General features: G+C 45.4%; 1 protein-coding gene across 1 annotated transcript in view; it reads left to right on the top strand.

Annotated features, from left to right (window-relative positions):
• Positions 1-23,881, top strand: part of MED9 (mediator complex subunit 9) — a 39,021-nt gene that overhangs the window by 3,970 nt on the left and 11,170 nt on the right. Inside the window, exons 2-3 of the mRNA XM_038762791.1 lie at positions 595-611; positions 20,593-20,812. Coding sequence (XP_038618719.1) covers positions 595-611; positions 20,593-20,812 — 237 coding nt within the window. The remainder of the gene's footprint in view (positions 1-594; positions 612-20,592; positions 20,813-23,881) is intronic.

Here is a 23,881-nt window from a genome sequence, read left to right as displayed (position 1 = left end):
AGAAACCACTGGTCATTGTCTTGTAGGTGTCCTGTGAAAAAACAAGTCCCATGAAGGGAGCTGCAGAAAGGCTAGAGTAGGGGCCTGCAGCCTTGGATTGTGCCACATCAGGCTCTTGGAGCTAAATATGGCTTTTGGACAATGGTCGGGGAAAGGAGGTGGACAAGGCATTTAAAACCAAGAGGTTCACAATGAAGTAAGCTAGGTTAATGTGAGTGTAAATTGTGCGATGGGCTCATTGTGTGCCACCTGCTCAAAGATTTCATATTTGTATGGCTTGAAAACTGCCAAAATCATGTTGGTAGTAGGATGCAGTTTTCCCCTATTAACAATCAGGACCTGAGAGGGACCAGAACCAGGGACCAGAAAAGGGACATTACTGTATTTCCCCAGGACAATGTGTGCAGGAGACCCTCTCTCAAAGAGATTCACAACCGAGGGTCAATAGTATTCGAGCACTTACTGTGTGCAGAGTATCGTACTAAGCTTTTGGGGGGAGTACAGTGGAATAGTGAACAGACATTCCCTGCCCACAGTGAGTTTACGGTCTTAGTGAGGGCAGCCTCACTCTTGACAGCACCATCTTTGAACCAGTGAACAACTCTCCAATAGTGAGAAACCTTTTAAAGTAAGAGGTTAGAGGGTAGTATTGTTGTACTAATTTAGTAAGTTTTGGGGAATTGTATAAACGTATTGTAGGAAGATCATTTGTGCTTTTCTGAGCATTGACTTTTTTTATGGTGTCTGTTAAGCATTTACTATGTGCCAGGCACTGTTCTAAGCGCTGGGGGAGATACAAGCTAATCGGGTTGAAACTCAGTCCATGTGAAGCAGCGTGGCTTAGTGGATAGAGCAAGGGCTTGGGAGTCAATGGTCATGTTATTCTAATCCTGGCTCTGCCACTTATCAACTGTGTGACTTTGAGCAAGACATTTAACTTCTCTGCACCTCAGTTCCCTCATCTGTAAAATGGGGATGAAGACTGTGAGCCACACGTGGGATAACCTGATTACCTTGCATCTCCCCCAGTGCTTAGAACAGTGCTTGGTACATAGTAAGCGCTTACCATCATTATTATTATTATTATTATGTCCCACATGGGGCTCACAGTCTCCATCCCCACCTTACAGATGAGGTAACTGAGGCACCGAAGTTAAGTGGCGTAATAATAATAATAGCAATAATACGATGTGCCAAGCACTGTTCTACGTGCTGGGGTAGATACAAAGTAATCAGGTTGGGCACAGTCCCTAGCGCTCATGGGGCTCACAGTCTTAATCCCTATTTTGCAGATGAGGTAACTGAGGCACAGAGAAGTGAAGTGACTTGCCCAAGGTCACACTGCAGACAAGTAGCAGACCCGCAATTAGAACCATTCATTTATTCATTCAATCGTATTTATTGAGCGCTTACTGTGTGCAGAGCACTGTACTAAGCGCTTGGGAAGTACAAGTTGGCGACATATAGAGACGATCCCTACCCAACAGTGGGCTCACAGTCTAGAAATGAAGGATCTTCCGAGTCCCAGGCCAGCGTGCTGTCCACTACGCCATGCTGCTTCTCTCGTCCAACGTCACACAGCCGGCAAGCAGCAGAGCCAGGATTAGAACCCACGTCCTGAACATTATGAACCATTTTGCTCCTCTGGAGTGGAAAACAAGCCAATGGATCTCCTGAGTGGAGGTTTTGAAACCTGTAGAGTTTCCAGCGAGGCCCTGGCAGATATAGGCTACGTGGATGGTCTGTCTGGCTTGGTTACTTTTGGGAACAGCAGGTCACCGCGCGGCCCAAGGGTCGCAGGAGATCCCAGGAGATCGCTGCTGGGTGATTGTACTTCCCAAGCGCTTAGTACAGTGCTCTGCACACAGTAAGCGCTCAATAAATACGATTGATTGATTACGGCAGAGTGAGGCGAGGGTTTGTACCCATGATTGGGTCAGGAATGACTCGAAGACAGTGAGTCACAGATCGGCGAAAGGCGGAAAGGTGGCTGTCTGCCGGGATCAGGTACGAGTGACAAACAGCCCCGAGCTTCGCTCACTTTCGGGCTTTATTAGAGGCAAGGAGCACCGAGCAGCCGATGAAATGGCATTGTGAGGTAATTTCCCCTTCTTTGGTCCTCCCTAGCCCCCATGAGAGCCACATAATGGAGTCCCTTATGTCCGCCGTGCAGCGGCTCAGCCGGATCTTGTCCAACAGTTACCATTTCATTGAATGGCGTTGGGCCGATCACCGATGCTCTGTTTGTCGTAACTTCTTTGTCTGAGGAATGGAAGGCTGTTTGGGGCAGTCCTAGCCCTGTGCTGTTAGATGGCTATCTCCCAAAGTGGAATAGGCGAATAAATCAGGTACCGCACTGCATTTTCTAAGTCTGGCCCAGGCCTTCTGAGGATTTAGAGGTGAACAAAGTAATAATAATAAGATTTTAGGACATTTACGCAGACGTGGAGGTTCTTAATCATTAACCGACCTTTACAACCTCTCAGAGGCTCTTATCGCCAGCGCTTTTATTGGCACAGAAACTTCTGCACTGGATGGGAAGAAATCAGCACAGAAGCCAACCAAGCCAAGGGTTGGGTAGAAATTCAACGGTCCCATTTCTAGTAATAGGAAGGCAAACCGTAGCCTTTCTAATGAGCCGTCTGGAAACAGTGGGGCACTGGCTCTCTCCCCTCCACCCCTTCATGTTCAGAAATGGTATCAGTCAAATGGCCTTATTTCTCTGACCTTGGGCGTCCGGCCTTTTGGTCCTAAGCAATTATTTAGCTGCAAATCATGGACTGTGGCTGATCAGGTATTCCACAACCTAGGGCCTGGATCCTTTCCACTTCCACCTTGGACTTAATTATCTCTATCTCCAAGGTTTATTTCTACCATCTCACTTTGTTTTGCAGGGCCTCTGACCTCAGAGCAACCCCAAAGCCAACCGGTTGCAGCCGCTCACTACAAACGATGCTAGGAAAGTGTGTCTGGCCAGAAAAAGTCTCGACTTCCATATCTAATGTTTTCTGCTCCAACTACAAGTCATTTCACTCTCATAAGCATTCCAAAATCATAAACATGCCAACAAGTGGCACAGGGGCAGGGCTGTTCTTCTGAACCTACAGCCTGCCACCACCAAACAATCACAGCTCCATGGGTGCGGCCTGACCGTGGCAAAGCTATATTTGATCATATTTCCCATTTTGGCAGCTGAATTACTCCACTGCTACCTATCAGCTTGTGCTTTCCCTTGTCATAGCTCTGTCAATTTATTTTTCCTGGACAGCTGGTTGGGTTAAAAAAAAATCAATCTTTAATATTTTTAATTTTCATTTTTTTTTCCTGTGTTACAAACTTGGGATGAATATTCATTCATTCATTCATTCAATCACATTTATTGAACGCTTACTGTGTGCAGAACACTGTACTAAGCGCTTAGGAAGTACAAGCTGGCAACATCTAGAGGCGGTCCCTACCCAACAGCGGGCTCACAGTCTAGAAGGGGGAGACAGACAACAAAACATATTAACAAAATAAAATAAATAGAATAAATATGTACAAGTACAATCAATAAATAGAGTAATACATATGTACAAACATATATACAGGGGCTGTGGGGAGGGGAGTGCTGTATCTACCCCAGCGCTGGGACAGATACAAGGTGATCAGGTTGTCCCATGTGGGGCTCACAGTCTTATTCCCCATTTTCAGATGAATATTCACTGTTATTTATTATGACGGCATTTATGAAGCGCTTACTATGTGCAAAGCACTGTTCTAAGCGCAGGGGAGGTTGCAAGGCGATCAAGTTGTCCCACGGGGGGGCTCACAGTCTTAATCCCCATTTTACAGATGAGGTAACTGAGACCCAGAGAAGTTAAGTGACTTGCCCAAAGTCACACAGCTGACAATTGGCGGAGCCGGAATTTGAACCATCAGTCAAATGGCCTTATTTCTCTGACCTTGGGCATCTGGCCTTTTGGTCCTAAGCAATTATTTAGCTGCAAATCATGGACTGTGGCTGATCAGCAACAGAGTTGCTAGACACATATCCTGCCCACAAGGAGCTTATAGTCTAGAGGGGGAGAATCTGAGCCACGCTGCTTCCCCACTGTTGTTATTTGTAAGGGCCAACAATCAGATCTTGACCTGGGGAATCCTAAAGAGGTCTAATTATTACTGTCAAAAGGAAAGACTGGTTCACCCCACAATGAAGCAAGCCCACCCCCTCCATGGAGAGGAACTGAAACTGTAAACTGCTCTAAATCCATCAGACTCTCGCCCCCTCCTTCTGACCTCACTACAACTCAGCCACACGCTTCGCTCCTCAATCACCAACCTACTCACTGTACCTCAGTCTTGCCTTGCCTCCCTCCTGCCCACCCTCTGGCTTAGAACTCCCTCCCCATTCATTTCCGAAAGACTGCCACCCTCCCCATCTTCAAAGCCTTACTAAAAAAATCATACCTCCTCCAAGAGGCCTTCCCTGACTAAACCCTCATTTCCGCACACCGTGCTCCTTCCTTTTTGCGACACCTATGCTCTTGGATCTGTTCCCCCTTCAGCGCTTTATTACTCATGTACTTATTCTTTCATTCTGTCACATCCCCTATCTGTAATTTTTTTAAAAAATGGCTGCCTCTCCCACTAGATTATAAACTTCCTGGGATCAATCAATCAATCAATCAATCGTATTTATTGAGCGCTTACTATGTGCAGAGCACTGTACTAAGCACTTGGGAAGCACAAATTGGCAACAATTTGGCAATTTGGCAACAAAGTGATTGGGATCAGGGATTATGTCTACCGACTCTGCTGTATCTCCCAATCAGTACAGTGCTTAGTACAAGTTCAAGTGCTTAGTACAGTGCTCTGCACACAGTAAGCGCTCAATAAATATGATTGATGATACAGTGCTCTGCACACAGTAAGAGTTCCATAAATACAATTGATTGATTGACTGAATGAGGGAGGACCAGCAAAGATTCCAGGCCCCCACTTTTTCCTCCACCGCCCCCACTCCCCTGCCTCCTTATATATTCATTCTCTCTCTCCCTCTCCCTCCATAACTAAAAACCGGGAAAAATTTCTCTTCAGCTGAAGCGAGAATTGTCGCTACATCTTAAATCATCCTGTGACTCATCATAACGTTATTATTAACGGAACTGAAGACAACACAAGCATGGAGCTTCTAGCAGTCCAGCTTGGGTAATACTAATGATGGTATTTGTTACGCGCTTACTATGTGCCAAGCATTGCTTTAAGCCCTGGTGTAGCTACAACACAAATCAGACCCAATTCCTCCCCTTCACTGGGCTCACCACCTGAGGGAGAGGGAGAACGAGCATTCTGTCCCCATTTTACAGATGAGGAAACTGAGGTATAGAGAAAGAAGTGACTTACCCAAGGCCGCAGATCGATCAGGCAAGGGGCAGAGTCAGGCTTAGAACCTAGGTCTCTTGATTCCAGTCCTGTGCTCTTTCCATTAGGCTAAACAATTTATCCTAAAAGAGGGAAGCTAACTGGTGCACCGACCGGAGAAAAAGAAAAGGGAAATAGCCGGCTGGATCTATTAGACACCTCGCATCCGCCTCAGCTCAGAGAGTCTTGACGCTACCGTTCTGGCCGTTGCTTTCCACAGCCCAAGAGCAGGAGATAAGGCAATGTCCTCATCTTTTTTAGCCGCCGTTTGACACAGGTTGCCAAATGCAAGCCCCTCTACCTTTCGTGATGCTGCCACTTGTCTGCTCTGTGACCTCGAGCAAACCACTTCACTTCTCAGTGCCTCAGTTTCCTCATCTGTAAAATGGGGATTAAGACTGTGAGCCCTGTGGGGGACAGGGACTGTGTTCAACCCAGTTATCTCGTATCTACCCCAGCATTTAGAACAGTACCCGGCACGTAGTAAGTACTTAAATACTATTTATTATTATTCATTCATTCAGTTGCATTTATTGAGCGCTTACTGTGTGCAGAGCACTGTACTAAGCGCTTGGGAAGTACAAGTAAATATTATCTTATTTATTCTACACTGAGACCCAATTCTGCCATTTCTGCTCAAAGGCTTATTCTGATAAATTTGTTTCTCTAGACCATAAGCTCCTGATGGACAGAGAACGAGTCCACCAACTCTGTTCATTGTACTCCCCCAAGCACTTAGTACAGTGTTCTGTACACAGTGAATGTCATTGATTAAACTTAGACTGTGAGACCCATGCAGGACAGAGACTGTGTCTAACCTGATTGACTGGTATCTAGATTAAATGTGATAATGAGGATAATAAAACAACTCTAAAGAGGTAGTAATTGTGTCACTGCTGTTTCTGCCTCTCGCTAGTTACTTCAGGCAGCTCCCCTAAATTATTCCATTTCCCTTTCACCCGTGGTATTGGAATACAGTGCTCTGAACATAGTAAGGTCTTAATAATAATAATAATAATAATGATGGCATTTATTAAGCGCTTACTATGTTATTATTATAATAATAATATAATAATAATATATATTATAATATAATATTATAATAATGATGGCATTTATTAAGCGCTTACTATGTGCAAAGCACTGTTCTAAGCGCTAGGGAGGTTATAAGGTGATCAGGTTGTCCCTCGGTGGGCTCACAGTATTAATCCCCATTTTACAGATGAGGTAACTGAGGCCCAGAGAAGTTAAGTGACTTGCCCAAGGTCACACAGCTGACAATTGGCGGAGCCGGGGTTTGAGCCAATGACCTCCGACTCCAAAGCCCGGGCTCTTTCCACTGAGCCACGCTGCTTCCCTATAAATACAAATGATTAGTTGAGAGGGGGCTAGCTTGAGGTTTCTATGAAAATCACAATTGGCCAGTGACACTGCAAGAGGCGATCAATCCGTCATTTTTATTGAGTGTTAACTATGTGCAGAGCACTGTACTAAGAACATGAGAGAGTACAACCAGACACATTCCCTGCCCACAACAAGCTTACAGTCTAGAGGGAGAGACAGCCATTAATACGTAAATTCTGCGGGAATAAAGGGAGCAAATCAGGGTGATGCAGAAGGGAGTGGGAGAAAAGGAAATGAGGGCTTAGTCAGGGAAGGTTTCTTGAAGGAGATGTGCCTTCAATAAGGCTTTGAAGGTGGGGAGGGTAATCGTTGGATATGAAGAGGAGGGTGTTCAGAGGTAGGATGAAGGTGAAAGGTCAGTGGAGAGATAGAAAAGATTGAGGTCCTTTAAATGGGTTTGCGTTAGAGGAGTGACATGTGCGGGCTGGGTTGTAGGAGGAGAGCAGAGAGAGGGCAGGGTGATTGAATGCTTTAAAGTCAATGGTAAAGAATTTATTGCAGAGGTGGATGGGCAACCACTGGAGGTTCCTGAGGAGTGGGGAAACAGACAATATTTTTGTAGAAAAAGTTTACTGGGTAACAGAGTGAAGTATGGACTGGAGTGGGGAGAGAGGAGAGGCAGGGAGGCCAGCAAGGAGCCTGATACTGTAATCAAGGCGAGATAGGTGAGTGCTTGGACTGAGTACAGTGCTTTGCACATAGTAAGCGCTTAACAAATGCTATTATTATTATATTATTATTATGGGCAACCACTGGAGGTTCTTGAGGAGTGGGGAAACAGACAATACTTTTGTAGAAAAAGTTTACTGGGTAACAGAGTGAAGTATGGACTGGAGTGGGGAGAGAGGAGAGGCAGGGAGGCCAGCAAGGGGCCTGATACAGTAATCAAGGCGAGATAGGTGTGTGCTTGGACTGAGTACAGTGCTTTGCACATAGTAAGCGCTTAACGAATGCTATTATTATTATTATTGTTATTATGGGCAACCACTGGAGGTTCTTGAGGAGTGGGGAAACAGACAATATTTTTGTAGAAAAAGTTTACTGGGTAACAGAGTGAAGTAAGGACTGGAGTGGGGAGAGAGGAGAGGCAGGGAGGCCAGCAAGGAGCCTGATACAGTAATCAAGGCGAGATAGGTGAGTGCTTGGACTGAGTACAGTGCTTTGCACATAGTAAGCGCTTAACAAATGCTATTATTATTATTATTATTATTATTATTATTATGGGCAACCACTGGAGGTTCTTGAGGAGTGGGGAAACAGACAATATTTTTGTAGGAAAAGTTTACTGGGTAACAGAGTGAAGTATGGACTGGAGTGGGGAGAGAGGAGAGGCAGGGAGGTCAGCAAGGAGCCTGATGCAGTAATCAAGGCGAGATAGGTGAGTGCTTGGACTGAGTACAGTGCTTTGCACACAGTAAGCGCTCGATAAATACAACTGACTTGTCACAGGGCTTGGCCAATGGTGACGCTTATGTGCCCCAGGTTTCCAGGCACAATTAGAGAAGCAGCATGGCTCAGTGGAAAGAGCCTGGGCTTTGGAGTCATCATCATCATCAATCGTATTTATTGAGCGCTTACTGTGTGCAGAGCACTGTAGTAAGCGCTTGGGAAGTACAAATTGGCAACATATAGAGACAGTCCCTACCCAATTGTGGGCTCACGCGTTCGAATTCTGGCTCTGCCACATGTCTGCTGTGTGACCTTGGGCAAGTCACTTCACTTCTCTGAGCCTCAGTGACCTCATCTGTAAAATGGGGATGAAGACTGTGAGCCCCCCTTGGGACAACCTGATCACCTTGTATCTCCCCCCCCCAGCACTTAGAACAGTGCTTTGCACATAGTAAACGCTTAACAAATGCCATTATAATTATTATTATCCTGGGTGGGATGTAGGGTGTAGGGTAGACAAAAAAGATGATGATTTTAAGGCCCTGAGTTGGAAATTAAAAAAATAATTAGTAGAGGTTAAGGCCTTTTTGAGCACCTGGTAAACCAAAGAGGAAAAAAAAACCCAATCAAAACCAAAAACAGGCTACCAAATAATTTGAACAAAAATTACTTAGGGTGGAGATTGAAAGGAATAAAGTATCGGGCAGCACTGAACCATCTTAAACAAAAAACCAGTTCCTAGAACTGATTGCCTTCTATTTGGATTGTATTAAGACGCATCCGGTAATTTTTAAGGGCACCAGGTTGAAGTTGACCTGAAAATAATAAAAAGGAAGGGAAATGAATAAGGAGAAAGTTGGCTAAGCCTGAAAAAAAAATAGACCCTCAAAATGAGATTCTGAGAAATGAAAATGGAAAAACAAATTAAGACGCTGGACCTAACCTTACCGTGAAAAAGGTGGAAGGAGTATTTTCGTTTTGTTTTCATGGTATTTGTTAAGTGCTTACTAGGTGCCAGGCACTGTACAAAGTGCTGGTATAGATCAATCAATCAATCAATCAATCGTATTTATTGAGCGCTTACTGTGTGCAGAGCACTGTACTAAGCGCTTGGGAAGTACAAGTTGGCAACATATAGAGACAGTCCCTACCCAACAGTGGGCAGATAGGTAATCAGTTTGGATTCAGTCCGTTACCCAAATACTACTACTACTACTACTACTACTACTACTACTACTACTAATGGCATTTGTTAAGCACTTACTATGTACAGAGCACTGTTCTAAGCGCTGGGGGGGATACAAGGTGATCAACTTGTCCCATGTGGGGCTCACAGTCTTAATCCCCATTTTACAGATGAAATGGGGTTCACAATCTGAATCCCCACTTTACAGGTGAGGTAACTGAAGTATAGAGCAGTTAAGTGACTCGCCTGAGGTCGCAGAGCAGACAAGGGCTGGAGCCAGAATTAGAACTCAGGTCCTTCGGATTTCCAGGCCCGTGCTCTATCTATTAGGCCACAGTGCTTCTCAACGGACACACGGCTGCTAAAAAAAGAGAGGAGACCACGAAAGTAGGGAAGGAGAGTAGTGTGGCTTCCCGAGGAAGATTTTTTTTTTGGCCTGGAGATTTAACAAAGGGGTTTAGTGCTTTAATGAACTGTTACCGCGCTATGTTACACCCAGGTTTATTTTGGATGATGATCAATCAATACCTATTTTTCAAAAATCCAGAATAGCCAAGTGACTAGTAGATTCCTCAAGTCATCTGCCAATCATGAGCCCGCTGTTGGGTAGGGACCGTCTCTTTATGTTGCCAACTTGTACTTCCCAAGCGCTTAGTACAGTGCTCTGCACACAGTAAGCCCTCAAAAAATACAATTGAATGAATGGTTACTTGCCCAAAGTCACACAGATGACAAGTGGCGGAGTGGGGATTTGAACCCATGACCTCCAACTCCAAAGCCCGGGCTCTTTCCATTGAGCCACGCTGCTTCTCTTACAAATGAGGGAACGGAGGCACAGAGTGAAGTGACTCGCCCAAGGTCTCCCTGCAGACAAGTGGCTGAGCCAAGATTAGAACCCATGACCTTCTAACTCCCAAGCCCGTGCTCTATCTATTATGCCATCCATGCTTCTTCTTCTTCCCCTTCCTTCCTCTCCCCCTCGTCCCTCTCTCCTTCCCCATCTTACTTCCCTTCCCCACAGCACCTGTATATATGTATATATGTTCGTGCATATTTATTACTCTATTTATTTATTTATTTATATTACTTGTACCTATCTATTCTATTTATTTTATTTTGTTAGTATGTTTGGTTTTGTTCTCTGCCTCCCCCTTCTAGACTGTGAGCCCACTGTTGGGTAGGGACTGTCTCTATATGTTGCCAGCTTGTACTTCCCAAGCGCTTAGTACAGTGCTCTGCACACGGTAAGCGCTCAATAAATACGATTGATTGATTGATTGATTCTAGACCGGCTAGCCTTTAAGGACTGTCCCCACTTCCGAAGTCTTCCCCAAAAAATCCATGCCCCCCAACCGCCGGCCTGCACTCAAAATGGAAAGTTGCTGCCACCGACATGCCCTCGAATGCCTTAAGCACTTAGTACAGTGCTCTGCACACAGTAAGCGCTCAATAAATACGATCGATTGATTAAGAACAGCAACAGGACAAACAGCTTGTCGGTGGCGAGGCTCAATCACCCAGAATTGCTACTATGCCATCCATGCTCCTTCTTCTAGACCGGCTAGCCTTTAATCAATCAATCGTATTTATTGAACGCTTACTGTGTGCAGAGCACTGTACGAAGCACTTGGGAAGTACAAGTTGGCAACATATAGAGACAGTCCCTACCCAACAGTGGCCTTCCCCATAAAATCCATGCCCCCCTAACCGCCGGCCTGCACGCGAAATGGAAAGTTGCTGCCACCGACATGCCCTCGAACGCCTTAAGCGCTTAGTACAGTGCTCTGCACACAGTAAGCGCTCAATAAATACGATTGATTAAGAACAGCAACAGGACAAACAGCTTGTCGGTGGCGAGGGTCAATCACCCAGAATTTCTACTATGCCATCCATGCTCCTTCTTCTAGACCGGCTAGCCTTTAATCAATCAATCGTATTTATTGAACGCTTACTGTGTGCAGAGCACTGTACTAAGCACTTGGGAAGTACAAGTTGGCAAAATATAGAGACAGTCCCTACCCAACAGTGGCCTTCCCCATAAAATCCATGCCCCCCTAACCGCCGGCCTGCACTCGTAATGGAAAGTTGCGGCCACCGACATGCCCTCGAATGCTTTAAGTGCTTAGTACAGTGCTCTGCACACAGTAAGTGCTCAATAAATACGATTGATTGATTAAGAACAGCAACAGGACAAACAGCTTGTCAGTGGTGAGGGTCAATCACCCAGAATTTCTACTATGTCATCCATGCTCCTTCTTCTAGACTGGCTAGCCTTTAAGGCCTGTCCCCACTTCCGAAGTCTTCCCCAAAAAATCCATGCCCCCCAACCGCCGGCCTGCACTCGAAATGGAAAGTTGCTTCCACTGACATGCCCTCGAATGCCTTAAGCGCCTAGTACAGTGCTCTGCACACAGTAAGCGCTCAATAAATACGATTGATTGATTAAGAACAGCAACAGGACAAACAGCTTGTCAGTGGGGAAGGTCAGTTACCCAGAATTTCTACTATGCCATCCATGCTCCTTCTTCTAGACTGGCTAGCCTTTAATCAAACAATTGTATTTATTGAACCCTTACTGTGTGCAGAGCACTGTACTAAGCGCTTGGGAAGTACAAGTTGGCAACATATAGAGACGGTCCCTACCCAACAGTGGCCTTCCCCATAAAATCCATGCCCCCCTAACTGCTGGCCTGCACTCGAAATGGAAAGTTGCTGCCACCGACATGCCTTCGAATGCCTTAAGCGCTTAGTACAGTGCTCTGCACACAGTAAGCGCTCAATAAATACGATTGATTGATTAAGAACAGCAACAGGACAAACATCTTGTCGGTGGCGAGGCTCAATCACCCAGAATTGCTACTATGCCATCCATGCTCCTTATTCTAGACCGGTTAGGCTTTAAGGCCTGTTCCCACTTCCGAAGTCTTCCGCATAAAATCCATGCCCCCCTAACCACCGGCCTGCACTCGAAATGGAAAGTTGCTGCCACCGACATGCCCTTGAATGCCTTAAGCGCTTAGTACAGTGCTCTGCACACAGTAAGCACTCAATAAATACGATTGATTGATTAAGAACAGCAACAGGACAAACAGTTTGTCAGTGGGGAAGGTCAGTTACCCAGAATTTCTACTAAGCCATCCATGCTCCTTCTTCTAGACTGGCTAGCCTTTAATCAAACAATTGTATTTATTGAATGCTTACTATGTGCAGAGCACTGTACTAAGCGCTTGGGAAGTAAAAGTTGGCAACATATAGAGACAGTCCCTACCCAACAGTGGCCTTCCCCATAAAATCCATGCCCCCCTAACCTCCGGCCTGCACTCGAAATGGAAAGTTGCTGCCACTGACATGCCCTCAAATGCTTTAAGCGCCTAGTACAGTGCTCTGCACACAGTAAGCGCTCAATAAATACGATTGATTGATTAAGAACAGCAACAGGACAAACAGCTTGTCAGTGGGGAGGGTCAATCACCCAGAATTTCTACTATGCCATCCATGCTCCTTCTTCTAGACTGGCTAGCCTTTAATCAATCAATCGTATTTATTGAACGCTTACTATGTGCAGAGCACTGTACTAAGGGCTTGGGAAGTAAAAGTTGGCAACATATAGAGACAGTCCCTACCCAACAGTGGCCTTCCCCGTAAAATCCACGCCCCCCTAACCTCCGGCCTGCACTCGAAATGGAAAGTTGCTGCCACCGACATGCCCTCGAATGCCTTAAGTGCTTGATTGATTGATTGATTGATTGATTAACAGCAACAGGACAAACAGCTTGTTGGTGGGGAGGGTCAATCACCCAGAATTCGGTTTTCTTATGCAGGTCAGCAAGGAAATGAAGAAACCTCCGTCCACCCGGCAGCCCGATCGAAGTTAATTGCAAGTTGGCATCCGCATGTGTGGCTACGCGCCAATCCTACCCCTCTTCACGCAGGGCCTTCTGTCAGTCCTTACATAACCTCAGGTGTTATTGCGTGTGCTACATTTACAGCCACACACCTTAAATTACCCTAAACGTTGGGCACCAACTTCCTCAATGCATTGCACAGTGAGCCTCGGGCTCTATTAGAGAAGCAGCGTGGCTCAGGAGAAAGAGCCTGGGCTTTGGAGTCAGAGGTCATGGGTTCAAATCCCAGCTCCGCCACTTAGCTGTGTGACTTTGGGCAAGTCACTTTGCATCTCTGGGCCTCAGTGCCCTCGTCTGGAAAATGGGGATTAAGAGTGTGAGCCCCCCAGGGGACAACCTCATTACCTTGTAACCTCCCCAGTGCTTAGAACAGTGCTTTGTGCATAGTAAGCGCTTAATAAATGCCATTATTATTATTATTATTATTATTATAGGTTATCTTAATTCTTCTCTAGCTCTGCATTCCTCTAATTGGAAAGTCCCTCTCAATCCTGGAGTTCCAGGACCCAGCGTTCATCTTGAACTCAGATGCCCCGCTGTTTTCTAATCTGGGTTGCCACTCCAGGTTGCAATGTGAATATAGTTTGAGACCCTTTTGATAGCAGCTGAATGATAATAATAATCATAATGATGGCATTTGTTAAGTGCTTACTATGTGCAGAGCACAGTTCTAAGCGCTGTGGGGGATACAAGGTGATCAAGTTGTCCCCCGTGGGGCTCACAGTCTTAATCCCCATTTTACAGATGAGGGAACTGAGGCTCAGAGAAGTGAAGTGACTTGTCTAAAGTCACACAGCTGACAGTCGGCGGAGCCGGGATTTGAACCCATGACCTCTGACTCCAAAGCCCGGGCTCTTTCCACTGAGCCACACTGCTTCTCCGAATACAACAGAAGCAGCATGGCCTAGTTGCTAGAGCATTCATTTTCATTCATTCATTCATTCAATCATATTTCATCAATCAATCAATCAATCATATTTATTGAGCACTTACTGTGTGCAGAGCCCTGTACTAAGCGCTTAGGGAAGTACAAGTCGGCAACACTTAGAGACAGTCCCTACCCAACAGTGGGCTCACAGTCTAGAAGGGGGAGACAGAGAACAAAACCAAACATACTAACAAAATAAAATAAATAGATTAGATATGTACAAGTAAGATAAATAAATTGAGTAATAAATGTGTACAAATTTATTGAGCGCTTACTGTGTACAAAGCACTGTACTAAGCGCTTGGGAAGTACAAGTTGGCAACATATAGAGACGGTCCCTACCCAACCGTGGGCTCACAGTCTAGAAGAATAGCTAAACTAGCAAAGGCCCAGGAGTCAGAAGGACCTGGGTTCTAATCCCGAAGCAGCGTGGCTCAGTGGAAAGAGCCCGGGCTTTGGAGTCAGAGGTCATGGGTTCAAATCCCAGCTCCACCAACTGTCAGCTGTGTGACTTTGGGCAAGTCACTTCACTTCTCTGGGCCTCAGTGACCTCATCTGTAAAATGGGGATTAAGAGTGTGAGCCCCCGTGGGACAACCTGATCACCTTGTAACCTCCCCAGCGCTTAGAACACTGCTTTGCACATAGTAAGCGCTTAATAAATGCTATCATTATTATTATTATTGTCTGCTGGGTGACCTTGGCCAAGTCACTTAACTTCTCTTTACCTCAGTTGCCTCATCTGTAAAATGGGATTATGACTGTGAGCCCCATGTGGGACGGGGACTGCGTCCAATCTGATTGGATTGTATCTATCCCAGCACTGGACACATAGCAAGTGTTTAGTAAATAACATTATTATTATTGCTATTATTATTATTATGTTATTATTGTTATTATTATTATCCGAGAAGCAGCGTGGCTCAGTGGAAAGAGCCCGGGCTTTGGAGTCAGAGGTCATGGGTTCAAATTCCGGCTCCCCCAACTGTCAGCTGTGTGACTTTGGGCAAGTCACTTCACTTCTCTGGGCCTCAGTTACCTCATCTGGAAAATGAGGATTAAGACTGTAAGCCCCACGAGGGACAACCTGATCACCTTGTAACCTCCCCAGCGCTTAGAACAGTGCTTTGCACATAGTAAGTGCTTAATAAATACCATAATTAATAATTAATAACAGCATTGTTCTATTTCTCTGGTTTAGCTATTCCAAGCTATATAATGTAGCTCCCAAGGGCTTACTACACTGCTCTGCACACAGTAAGCACTCAATAAATACCATTGATTATCACATTCATTCATTCAACTGTATTTATTGAGTGCTTACTGTGTGCAGAGCACTGTACTAAGCGCTTGGGAAGTCCAAGTCGGCAACATCTAGAGCCGGTCCCTACCCAACAACGGGCTCACAGTCTAGAAGGGGGAGACGGACAGCAAAACAACTATTCAACTATTTTCCAACTGTAAAATCTGAATCGTAATAAGAATGGAAGGAAAAATGAAAAAGCGATTGCAACACATAAACTTTGTGACGTGCATGGCGTTTTTATAATAATAATAATAATAATAATAATGGCATTTATTAAGCGCTTACTACATGCTAAGCACTGTTCTAAGCGGTGGCACTGTTCTAAGCGCGTTTTTATGTATCCATTGGGTATCAGCGTTGTTGTCTATTTATCAAATTGAGTGTGAAGTGGTTATATTCAGAATATTTGTTGTGGCTATTTCAGATTTCGCCAAACAATGATGGCATTTAGCAGGCGCCATTTGTAGTGTTATGAAGTCAGCCTTCACCCCATCATCATCATCATCATCATCATCAATCGTATTTATTGAGCGCTTACTCTGTGCAGAGCACTGTACTAAGCGCTTGGGAAGTACAAGTTGGCGACACATAGAGACAGTCCCTACCCAACAGTGGGCTCACAGTCTAAAAGGGGGAGACAGAGACATACTAACAAAATAAAATAAATAGAATAGATATTTACAAGTAAAATGAGTAATAAATATGTGCAAACATAGATACATATATATAGGTGCTGTGGGGAAGGGAAGGAATTACTTTATTTTTAGACTAAATGGATATATTTTCATTTTATGTTACTTGTTTGAATTCGCTCATATCTACTTTTATGATAAACTGAAACAAAAAAATATATTTTTCAGGTATTTACTGAGAAGGATTAGTCACTTGTCGCTTGTCAGCTGTGTGACTTTGGGCAAGTCACTTCACTTCTCTGTGCCTCAGTTACCTCATCTGTAAAATGGGGATGGAGCCTGTGAGCCCTCCGTAGGACAACCTGATCCTCGAGATGAAATGACTGCATACCTTAAGTACAAGAAGGAAAAGATGATACTCTTGTTTTTGGAAACATTATCTCTAACAAGCCAGCTTTCGGAGGTCATGGGTTCAAATCCCAGCTTCGCCACTTGTCAGCTGTGTGACCTTGGGCAAGTCACTGAACTTCTCTGGGCCTCAGTTACCTCATCTGTAAAATGGAGATTGACTGTGAGCCCCCCGTGGGACAACCTGATCACCTTGTAGCCTCCCCAACGCTTAGAACAGTGAGAAGCAGCATGGCTCAGTGGAAAGAGCCCGGGTTTTGGAGTCAGGAGTCATGGGTTCAAATCCCGGCTCCGCCAATTGTCAGCTGGGTGACTTTGGGCAAGTCACTTCACTTCTCTGGGCCTCAGTTACTTCATCTGTAAAATGGGGATTAAGACTGTGAGCCCCATGTGGGACAACCTGATCACCTTGTAACCACCCCAGCACTTAGAACAGTGCTTTGCACATAGTAAGTGCTTAATAAATGCCATCATCATTGTTATTATTATTATTATTATTATTAGACAGTGCTTTGCACATAGTAAGCGCTTAATAAATGCCACCATTATTATTATCATATCCTGCACAGATACTGTATCGGCCTTTCTAGACTGTGAACCCGCTCTCGGGTGGGGACCCTCTCTATATGTTGCCACCTTGTTGTGGGCTCATCACAGAGTTGCTGATTGTCAGATAGGAAAAGAGAGGGTGGAAATCAATCAATCAATCAATCATATTTATTGAGTGCTTACTGTGTGCAGAGCACTGTACTAGGCGCTTGGGAAGTCCAAGTTGGCAACATCTAGAGCCGGTCCCTACCCAACAGCGGGCTCACAGTCTAGAATGGGGAGACAGACAACAAAACAAAACAGATTAACAACATAAAATAAATAGAATAGTAAATAATAATAATAATGGCATTTGTTAAGCGCTTACTATGTGCAAAGCACTGTTCTAAGCGCTGGGGGGGATACAAGGTGATCAGGTTGTCCCACGGGGGGCTCACAGTCATAATCCCCATTTTCCAGATGAGGTAACTGAGGCTCAGAGAAGTGAAGTGACTTGCCCAAGGTCACACAGCAGACCTGTGGCGGAGCCGGGATTCGAACCCATGACCTCTGACTCCAAAGCCCGGGCTCTTTCCACTGAGCCACGCTGCTTCTCTAAATACGTACAATGATGCCCTCTGAGCATAAATCAAGCAAAATCCAACAGCCTGTCAATCATTTCAAATCAGGTACTTAAAGACCCCAAGGAAAAAAGCAAAAGAGCCCGGGTTTGGGAGTCAGAGGTCATGGGTTCTAATTCCGCTCCGCCACGTCTGCTGTGTGACTTTGGGCAACTCAGTACGTCCCAAGCGCTTAGTACAGTGTACACAGTAAGTGCTCAATAAATACGGGACTGTGAGCCCACTGTTGGATAGGGACCGTCTCCATATGTTGCCAACTTGTACTTCCCAAGCGCTTAGTCCAGTGCTCTGCGTAAGCGCTCAATAAATACGATTGAATGAATGAATTGAATGAATGAATGAATGAATGAATGAACTTCTCTGGACCTCAGTGACCCCATCTGTCAAATGGGGATTATGACTGTGAGCCCCAGGTGGGACAATCTGATTACCTTGCATCTAAGCAGCGTGGCTCAGTGGAAAGAGCCCGGGCTTTGGAGTCCGAGGTCATGGGTTCGAATCCCAGCTCTGCCAATTGTCAGCTGGGTGACTTGGGGCAAGTCACTTCACTTCTCTGGGCCTCAGTTACCACATCTGTAAAATGGGGATGAAGACTGTGAGCCCCCCGTGGGACAACCTGATCACCTTGTAACCTCCCCAGCGCTTAGAACAGTGCTTTGCACATAGTAAGCGCTTAATAAATGCCATCATTATTATAATTATTACCAGCGCTTAGAACAGTGCTTGGCACATAGTAAGCGCTTAACAAATGCCATCATTATTATAATTATTAGAGGCAGGAGCTCGTTGTGGGCAGGGAATGTAGCGACCAACTGCAGATCTAAAGCGGCTGGCCTTATAGAGAAGCAGTGTGGCCCAGTGGAAAGAGCCCGGGCTTGGGAGTCAAAGGACACAGAGTCCTAATTCCGCCTCTGCCACTTGCCTGCTGTGTGACCTTGGCCAAGTCACTTCACTTCCCCTCCCCGTAGCACCTGTATATGTGTTTGTACAGATTTATTACTCTATTTTGGAAGCAGCGCGGCTCAGTGGAAAAGAGCCCGGGCTTTGGAGTCAGAGGTCATGGGTTCAAATCCCGGCTCCGCCAACTGTCAGCTGTGTGACTTTGGGCAAGTCACTTCACTTCTCTGGGCCTCAGTTACCTCATCTGGAAAATGGGGGTGAAGACTGTGAGCCCCCGGTGGGACAACCTGATCACCTTGTAACCTCCCCAGCGCTTAGAACAGTTCTTTGCACATAGTAAGCGCTTAATAAATGCCATTATTATTATTATTATTATTTTACTTGTACATATTTACTATTTATTTTGTCAATGATGTGCATCTAGCTTTACTTTTATTTATTCTGATGACTTGACACCTGTCCACATGTTTCGTTTTGTTGTCTGTGTCCCCCTTCTAAACTGTGAGCCCGTTGTTGGGTAGGGACCGTCTCCACATGTTGCCAACTTGGACTTCCCAAGCGCTTAGTACAGTGCTCTGCACACAGTAAGCGCTCAATAAATACGATTGAATGAACGAATATATACAGGTGCTGTGGGGAGGGGAAGGAGGTAAGGCTTGAGGGGTGGGGGAGGACTTCCCAAGCGCTTAGTCTACTGCTCTGCACACAGGAAGCGCTCAATAAATACAATTGAATGAATGAATATATACAGAGGAGCAGCGTGGCTCAGTGGAAAGAGCCCGGACTTTGGAGTCAGAGGTCATGGGTTCGAATCCCGACTCCCCCACATGTCTGCCGTGTGACCTTGGGCGAGTCACTTAACTTCTCTGAGCCTCAGTTACCTCATCTGTAAAATGGGGATTAAGACTGTGCGCCCCACATGGGACAACTTGATCACCTTGTAACCTCCCCAGCGCTTAGAACAGTGCTCTGCACATAGTAAGCGCTTAACAAATACCATTACTATTACTATTATTATTATTATTACAGGTGCTGTGGGGAGGGGAAGGAGGTAAGGTGTGGGGGGGGCTTCCCAAGCGCTTAGTCCAGTGCTCTGCACACAGTAGGTGCTCAATCAATCAATCAATCGTATTTATTGAGCACTTACTGTGTGCAGAGCACTGTACTAAGCGCTTGGGAAGTACAAGGTGGCAACATATAGATGCGCTCCCTACCCAACAGTGGGCTCACAGTCTAGAAGAACAATATGAACGAACGAGTGAAATACAATTGAATGAATGAATTCATTCATATATGTTCGCAGTTTATTACTCTATTTATTTATTTTATTTGTACATATTTATTCTATTTATTTTATTTTGTTAATATGTTTTGTTTTGTTCTCCGTCTCCCCCTTCTAGACTATGAGCCCGCTGTTGGGTAGGGACCGTCTCTAGATAATAGTAATAATGATGGCATTTGTTAAGCGCTTACTCTGTGCAAAGCACTGTTCTAAGCGCTGGGGAGGTTACAGGGTGATCAGGTTGTCCCTCGGGGGGGCTCACAGTCTTCACCCCCATTTTACAGATGAGGGAACTGAGGCCCAGAGAAGTGAAGTGACTTGCTCTCGATGTTACCGACTCGGATTTCCCAAGCGCTTAGTACAGTGCTCTACATGTTGCCAACTTGTACTTCCCAAGCGCTTAGTCCAGTGCTCTGCACACAGTAAGCGCTCAATAAATACGATTGATTGATTGCTCTGCACACAGTAAGCGCTCAATGAATGAATGAATGAGCGAATGAATGAATGGAACCAACGCCATTTTGGCAAGCTACTACCAGGAGGCGCGGGCCTCCCTCGTTGCCCAGCAACGGCCAGGGCCGGCGGGGCCTTCGCGTGACGTCAAAGGGGCGCGCCGGCCAGGGCGGGGGGGTGTGCGCATGCGCGCGCCTTTGTGCGCAGGCGCGGGTGCTTTGTGCGCAGGCGCGACGCGCGACGACGTCAGCAGTGTGCGACCGTTCGGGGCGGACGGGAAGGCAATGGCGGCCGCGGGAGGGGAAGGGCCGCCTCAGCCGCCGCCTCAGCCGCCTCAGGAGCCGCCCGACCCCAAGCCCCCGCCGCCCCCGCCGCCGCCCCCGGGCCTGAAGGAGGACGACGAGGACAGCTACTCCTTTTTGCCCCTCGTCCACGCCATCATCAAATGGTAAAGAATAATAATAACTGTGACGACGGCATGTGTGAAGCGCTTACTACGTGCCAATCAATCAATCAATCGTATTTATTGAGCGCTTACTATGTGCAGAGCACTGTACTAAGCGCTTGGGAAGTACAAATTGGCAACACATAGGGACAGTCCCTACCCAGCAGTGGGCTCACAGTCTAAAAGGGGGAGACAGAGAACAGAACCAAACATACTAATAAAATAAATAGGATAGAAATGTACAAGTAAAATAAATAGAGTAATAAATATGTACAACCATATATACAGGATACATACATATATACAGGGCACTGTGCTAAGCGCTGGGGAGGTTCCAAGGTGATCAAGCTGTCCCACACAGTTTTAATCCCCATTTGACAGATGAGGGAACTGAGGCCTGGAGAATAATAATAATAATAATAATAACAATAGCATTTATTAAGCGTTTACTATGTGCCAAGCACTGTTCTAAGCGCTGGGGAGGTTCCGAGATGATCAAGTTGTCTCACGGGGGGCTCACATAATCTTAATCCCCATTTGACAGATGAGGGAACTGAGGCCCAGAGAATAATAATAATAATAATGATGTTGTTTATGAAGCGTTTACTACGTGCCAACCACTGTGCTAAGCGCTGTGGAGGTTCCAAGGTGATCAATCAATCAATCAATCAATCGTATTTATTGAGCGCTTACTATGTGCAGAGCACTGTACTAAGCGCTTGGGAAGTACAAATTGGGAACACATAGACACAGTCCCTACCCAACAGTGGGCTCACAGTCTAAAAGGGGGAGACAGGGAACAGAACCAAACATACCAACAAAATAAAATAAATAGGATAGAAATGTACAAGTAAAATAAATAAATAAATAGAGTAATAAATACGTACAACCATATATACATATATACAGGATATATACATATATACAGGGCACTGTGCTAAGCGCTGGGGAGGTTCCAAGGTGATCAAGCTGTCCCACACAGTTTTAATCCCCATTTGACAGATGAGGGAACTGAGGCCCGGAGAATAATAATAATAATAATAATAATAACAATAGCATTTATTAAGCATTTACTATGTGCCAAGCACTGTTCTAAGCGCTGGGGAGGTTCCGAGATGATCAAGTTGTCTCACGGGGGGCTCACATAATCTTAATCCCCATTTGACGGATGAGGGAACTGAGGCCCAGAGAATAATAATAATAATAGCATTTATTAAGCACTTACTATGTGCCAAGCACTGTTCTAAGCGCTGGGGAGGTTCCAAGGTGATGAGGCTGTCCCACGGGGGGCTCCCACTATTTTAATCCCCATTTGACAGATGAGGGAACTGAGGCCCAGAGAATAAGAATAATAATGATGGCATTTATGAAGTGTTTACTCTGTGCCAAGCACTGTTCTAAGCGCTGGGGAGGTTCCAAGATGATCAAGTTGTCTCACGGGGGGCTCCCACTATTTTAATCCCCATTTGACAGATGAGGGAACTGAGGCCCAGAGAATAATAATAATAATAGCATTTATTAAGCACTTACTATATGCCAAGCACTGTTCTAAGCGCTGGGGAGGTTCCAAGATGATCAAATTGTCTCACGGGGGGCTCACATTATTTTAATCCCCATTTGACAGATGAGGGAACTGAGGCCCAGAGAATAATAATAATAACGTTATTTATTAAGCACTTACTATGTGCCAAGCACTGTTCTAAGCGCTGGGGTGGTTACAAGGTGATGAGGCTGTCCCACGGGGGGCTCCCACTATTTTAATCCCCATTTGACAGATGAGGGAACTGAGGCCCAGAGAATAATAATAATAATAGCATTTATTAAGCACTTACTACGTGCCAGGCACTGTTCTAAGCACTGGGGAGGTTCCAAGATGATCAAGTTGTCTCAGGAGGGGCTCCCACAATTTTAATCCCCATTTGACAGATGAGGGAACTGAGGCCCAGAGAGTAATAATAATAATAATAATAATGTTATTTATTAAGCACTGGTCTAAGCGCTGGGGTGGTTCCAAGGTGATGAGGTTGTCCCACGGGGGGCTCACACAATTTTAATCCCCATTTGACAGATGAGGGAACTGAGGCCCAGAGAATAATAGTAATAATGGCATTTATGAAGCGCTTACTACGTGCCAAGCACTGTTCTAAGCGCTGGGGAGGTTCCAAGATGATCAAATTGTCTCACGGGGGGCTCACATTATTTTAATCCCCATTTGACAGATGAGGGAATTGAGGCCCGGAGAATAATAGTAATAATGGCATTTATGAAGCGCTTACTATGTGCCAAGCACTGTTCTAAGCACTGGGGAGGTTCCAAGATGATCAAATTGTCTCACAGGGGGCTCACATTATTTTAATCCCCATTTGACAGATGAGGGAACTGAGGCCCAGAGAATAATAATAATAATAATATCATTTATTAAGCACTTACTACGTGCCAAGCACTGTTCTAAGCACTGGGGAGGTTCCAAGATGATCAAGTTGTCTCAGGAGGGGCTCCCACAATTTTAATCCCCATTTGACAGATGAGGGAACTGAGGCCCAGAGAATAATAATAATAATAGCATTTATTAAGCACTTACTACATGCCAAGCACTGTTCTAAGCGCTGGGGAGGTTACAAAGTGATGAGGTTGTCCCACAGGGGGCTCCCACTATTTTAATCCCCATTTGACAGATGAGGGAACTGAGGCCCAGAGAACAATAGTAATAATAGTGGCATTTATGAAGCACTTATTACGTGCAAAGCACTGTTCTGAGTGCTGGGGAGGTTCCAAGGTGATGAGGTTGTCCCACGGGGGGTTCCCACAATTTTAATCCCCATTTGACAGATGAGGGAACTGAGGCCCAGAGAATAATAATAATAATAATGATGGCATTTATGAAGTGCTTACTATGTGCCAAGCACTGTTCCAAGCGCTGGGGAGGTTCCAAGGTGATGAGGTTGTCCCACATGGGGCTCCCACAATTTTAATCCCCATTTGACAGATGAGGGAACTGAGGCCCAGAGAATAATAGTAATAATAACAATAATGGCACTTATGAAGGGCTTACTATGTGCAAAGCACTGTTCT

The sequence above is a fragment of the Tachyglossus aculeatus genome, chromosome 21, assembly GCF_015852505.1.
Source record: "Tachyglossus aculeatus isolate mTacAcu1 chromosome 21, mTacAcu1.pri, whole genome shotgun sequence".
NCBI classification, from domain to species: Eukaryota; Metazoa; Chordata; class Mammalia; order Monotremata; family Tachyglossidae; genus Tachyglossus; species Tachyglossus aculeatus.
The sequence above is the reverse complement of the archived record's forward strand: the minus strand, read 5'-3'. Positions and strand labels throughout refer to the sequence as shown.